Source organism: Phoenix dactylifera, unplaced genomic scaffold (genome assembly GCF_009389715.1).
Source record: "Phoenix dactylifera cultivar Barhee BC4 unplaced genomic scaffold, palm_55x_up_171113_PBpolish2nd_filt_p 000713F, whole genome shotgun sequence".
Taxonomy (NCBI): Eukaryota; Viridiplantae; Streptophyta; class Magnoliopsida; order Arecales; family Arecaceae; genus Phoenix; species Phoenix dactylifera.
Genome location: NW_024068092.1, coordinates 119,640 through 124,256, shown reverse-complemented (window position 1 = coordinate 124,256; position 4,617 = coordinate 119,640). Strand labels below are relative to the sequence as shown.

Genomic DNA, 4,617 nt, shown 5'->3' with positions numbered 1-4,617 from the left:
ATTTCCTCTCTTTCTTTTCCTAGGGCATCAACCGAGGGCCCTTCCACACACAAAAAAAAAAAAGAAGGGAGATTGGAGTTCTACCTTGCCGCGGGAGGGATCGGACCGTTCGCCGTCGATCCGATCGGGAGGACCTCGCCGGAGGCAAGGTGAGAGCACCTTCTCCTCCTCCATCATTTTTGGCCATTACCTCTTTGGGAATGTAGCCGGGAAGTCGCCGGATTGAAGGAGAAGCCGAGCCCTATTCGGCCTTCTTCTCTCTCTCGTTCCGGCCGGCCGTCGCCAGGTGTGGCACCGCCGGCACCGCCACAGGCCGACGACCATGGGGTGTCGCCGGCCGTGGGCCACCTGCTGCCGAACCCTCTTCTCCCCTTTCCGTTGGGAAGAAGGAAGAAAAGAGAAAGAGAAAGGGGCTTCCCATTCCCTTTCTCTTATTATATTTCCTTCTCTCTCTAGTTTATCCCTAGGTTGGGTTCTCTCTCTCTAAACTTAGATCCAGGGAGATTAGTGTTTTGAGAGTTCTGGGTTGTCATTTATCCTGAGTAAATTTTAATATTTACTTGATTATGTAGGAAAACAATCTATTGCACGAGAGGACGCTGAGCGGAGTCCTGCGCATCCCAGTTCCTAGATTGTCGTAGGGCGGGTGATTAGTCTGTCTGAGTTTGTCAATAAAGAGTAAGAATCCTTGTACGCCAATCCTGCATGATATAAATATTTTTACACCATATATGTTTGATATGCTATGATCCAGACAAAGCAAAAATAGTTTTATATTAAATTATATTTTGATCGTGTTGGCTAATGACTGGTTCTATAGTGGATGCATGTATGCGCATAACCTACACCTACATAATTGGATTTATAAGTATGGTTCCTATGATATGACGATATTAAATCGTGTTTTGGTTATATTTGTTTGTAATTGATAGTATGATGGATACAATCCTGAGCATAATTTACATTTACATAATTAGACTAATGGATATGGTGGATAGACTAACCATGTTATATTGATTGCCCTGTCACGGGCCGGAAACGTGACCTTGGTTAGTCTAGGTCGGATATAAGATGGAAAAGGGAATTGATGTGTGTGTGAATTGATTAAATGAACAGGGACTTTGGGCTTATCTCGTTATTATTGATTGCACCATCACAGGCTGGAAATGTGATATTATCGATTGCCCCGTCACAGGCTGAAAATGTGATACTATCGATTGCCCCGTCACAGGCTGAAAATGTGACACTATCGATTGCCCCATCACAGGCCGGAAATGTGATACTATCGATTGCCCCGTCACGGGCCAGAAACGTGACCGGAATGTAGCCCAAAGTCGGAAAGATAATTGATCCGGATCAAGTTAATATAGAATGAAAAGAAAAAGCATTGAAAACATTAATTGAAGATTTTGAGATATCGTATGACGTATCACACTTGAGTGGCTGGACTTTTATTGACATTTGACTTGCATATTCATACTGATTATTCGAGCTTTCGATAGCCGGTATATGATTTTATGATATGTGCATTGGTTTGTCGTGGTTTCTAAATTAATATTATTATTGTGTTGGTATGAATGTGTGGGGATTCTTACTGGGCTGTAAAGCTCACCCCCTCTTCTTCTTTTTTTTTTTCTTTACCAGAGTTGCAGGATGCATAGATTTGGATGGGATGGGCGCAGAGTGCAAGTACCAGAGTCATTAGTTAGTTTGTTTGTTTATCCTTCTTTGATGTTGATGAACATTTGAAGATCTTGTAATTGAACTAATTTGTTTATTTAGACATGTCGGATTTGTCTATTTGAATTATCAATTTCTTGTGGATTTAATGGAATTTTTGTTAATCATAGGCCTTGCATGATCTTTAGGGCACTGCTCTAGGGCTCATGCGGCCGGTCGCGTACCGGACCCGGGTGCTGGGTTCGGGGCGTGATAGAGTGGTATCGGAGCCAAGTTTAGGTATTCTAAGGTTTAGGTTCAGGCGAGTGTGAGTGGGGGAAAAATATCTGATGACTTATTAAAGTACCCTCTAGATATATTTTCTTTGCAATCTTGAAATGTTAAAAGTAACTTGTGTAGGTTGATATGGCACGAGGGAGTGGACGTGGGCGTAATAGGAGGCCGACTCACTTTGCCGATGGCTTCGCTGCTTGGGCACCCTCCGAACAACAAGAAGGTGCTCCACCCTCGCCGGCCAGGAGTATGCACCCGCAGGAACAGCACGTCAACCCTGTTGGTAGTGCTCTGGAAATGGAAACCCCGGAAACTCCAAGGACAGGAACCTCGGGTGAGCCTGGAATTCAGCCTAATGAACCACTGAGTGCTTCTCAGATGATGCAAACAATGATGCAACAACAAGCTACTTTCCGTTCGGACATGATGAGAATGATTGAGATGCAACAACGCTTCATGGAACAACAGCAACAATTTATGCAGCAACAGTTACAACATCAGCAACAGCAGGTGACTCCTCAGTATCTACAGGGGGCTACGAGTCGGCAGGAGCATCATGTCAGTTTGGCAGAATTCAAAAAGTTTGCACCTTCAGCTTTTAAAGGCACTTCTGACCCTTTAGAGGCCGAGACTTGGCTGAAAGAAATGGAAAAAGTTTTTAATGCCCTGAGATGCCCTGATGAGGATAGGGTCACTTTTGCTACATTTATGCTGCTGGGAGAAGCAGATATTTGGTGGAATATGGAAAGAGGAAAGATGGGACAGAACGCTACATCTTTGACTTGGGAAGGATTTAAGGAGCTTTTTCGTGACAAGTATATTCCTCAAAGCGTGAGACGGCAGAAATTTCGAGAATTTACCTGGTTAGAGCAGGAGAATATGACGGTCGCAGAGTATGCTGCAAAGTTTAAGGAACTGGCCAGGTATGCCCCAGGACAGGTGGAGAATGAAAGAAAACGAGCTGAGAAGTTTGAAAGTGGACTTAGAGCCCGAATCAGACAACAGGTGTCTACCTTCGAGCTTTCTTCCTACAAGGATGTGGTTAACAAAGCTTTGGTAGTTGAAAGGGGCTTAAATGACGCTCAAGAAGAGAGGGAAAGAATTTTGAAAAAGAGGAACAGACAAGCTGAGCTACAAAATAAGCAGGGCAGAAACACTGAATCCAAGCCCAAGAAACAAACTACTGTGAATGATAAAACTCAGTGCAAGGATACTGTAAAATGCTATAGATGTGGCGGCCCCCACTATCGAAGAGACTGTCACTGGTTTAATGAGAATTGTTTTTCATATGGCCAACAGGGCCATAGGGCAGACACTTGTCCTAATCGTAGAAAGCAACAAACTCGACAGGCATCTCAGCCTATTCAAGGAGCTCCAACCAACCAAGCAACTCAAAATGAACAACAACGAGGAGGACAACAGAGGCCTAGAACTCAGGGGCGAGTCTATGCTCTTACGCAACAGGATGCCGACGCCTCTAACACTGTGGTGACAGGTACAATTAAAATCTCATCCACTAATGCCTATATTTTGATTGATCCTGGAGCTACTCATTCTTTTGTATCTGCTGATTTTGTCAGAAGAAATAGTACATTGATTCCTTTGCCACTGGAGACTGAACTGTGTGTCTCCATCCCTAATGGAGATATAATCTTAGTTAACTCTGTCTGCAAAGATTGTATCTTAAACATTGAAGGCAGAGAAATGAAAGTAGATTTACTAGTCCTAGAGATGAAGAATTTCGACATGATCCTTGGGATGGACTGGTTGGCAGCATATCAAGCCACTGTTAACTGCTTCGAGAAAACAGTAAAATTTCAACTTTCTAGTCACCTAGAGTTTACTTTTAGTGGCAACAAAGTGTTACCTCCGCCAAAAGTAATCTCAGCCATACAGGCCAAGCGACTCCTTCGGAAAGGTGATGAAGGATTCTTAGCCATGGTAATGGGCACCCAGCTGGAAGAACTCAAACTAGAAGACATTCCTATTGTGAGGGAATTTCCAGATGTCTTCCCAGAGGATTTGCCAGGATTACCTCCTAATAGAGAGGTTGAATTCTCCATTGACTTGATTCCTAGCACTGGACCGATTTCTAAGGCCCCATACCGGATGGCTCCAGCTGAATTAAAAGTGCTAAAGGAGCAACTACAGGAGCTGTTGGACAAGGGTTTCATCAGGCCTAGTGTTCCCCCTTGGGGTGCTCCTGTACTATTTGTGAAAAAGAAAGATGGCAGTTTCCGGCTTTGCATAGATTATCGAGAGATAAATGGAGTAACAGTGCGGAACAAATACCCTTTACTGAGAATTGATAATTTGTTCGATCAGTTGCAAGGGGCACAAATCTTCTCAAAACTTGATCTACGCTCTGGATATCATCAATTGAAAATAAAGGTTGAAGACATACCGAAAACAGCATTCAGAACTAGATACGGACACTATGAGTTTTTGGTTATGCCCTTCGGGTTAACAAATGCACCAGCAGCCTTTATGGATCTTATGAATCGAGTGTTCAAACCCTACCTGGATCAATTTGTGGTAGTGTTTATTGATGACATTCTAGTCTATTCAAAAAGCCCACAAGAGCATGAGGAACATTTGAGGATAGTATTGCAAACTCTTAGAGAAAACAAACTTTATGGCAAGTTGCAGAAATGTGAGTTCTAG

General features: G+C 43.4%; 1 protein-coding gene across 1 annotated transcript; it reads left to right on the top strand.

Annotated features, from left to right (window-relative positions):
- Window positions 1-2,085: 2,085 nt before the first annotated feature.
- LOC120106967 lies at window positions 2,086-4,617 on the top strand. Its single transcript, XM_039120100.1, has one exon. The coding sequence runs from the start codon at window positions 2,086-2,088 to the stop codon at window positions 4,615-4,617; it is 2,532 nt and encodes an 843-aa protein (XP_038976028.1).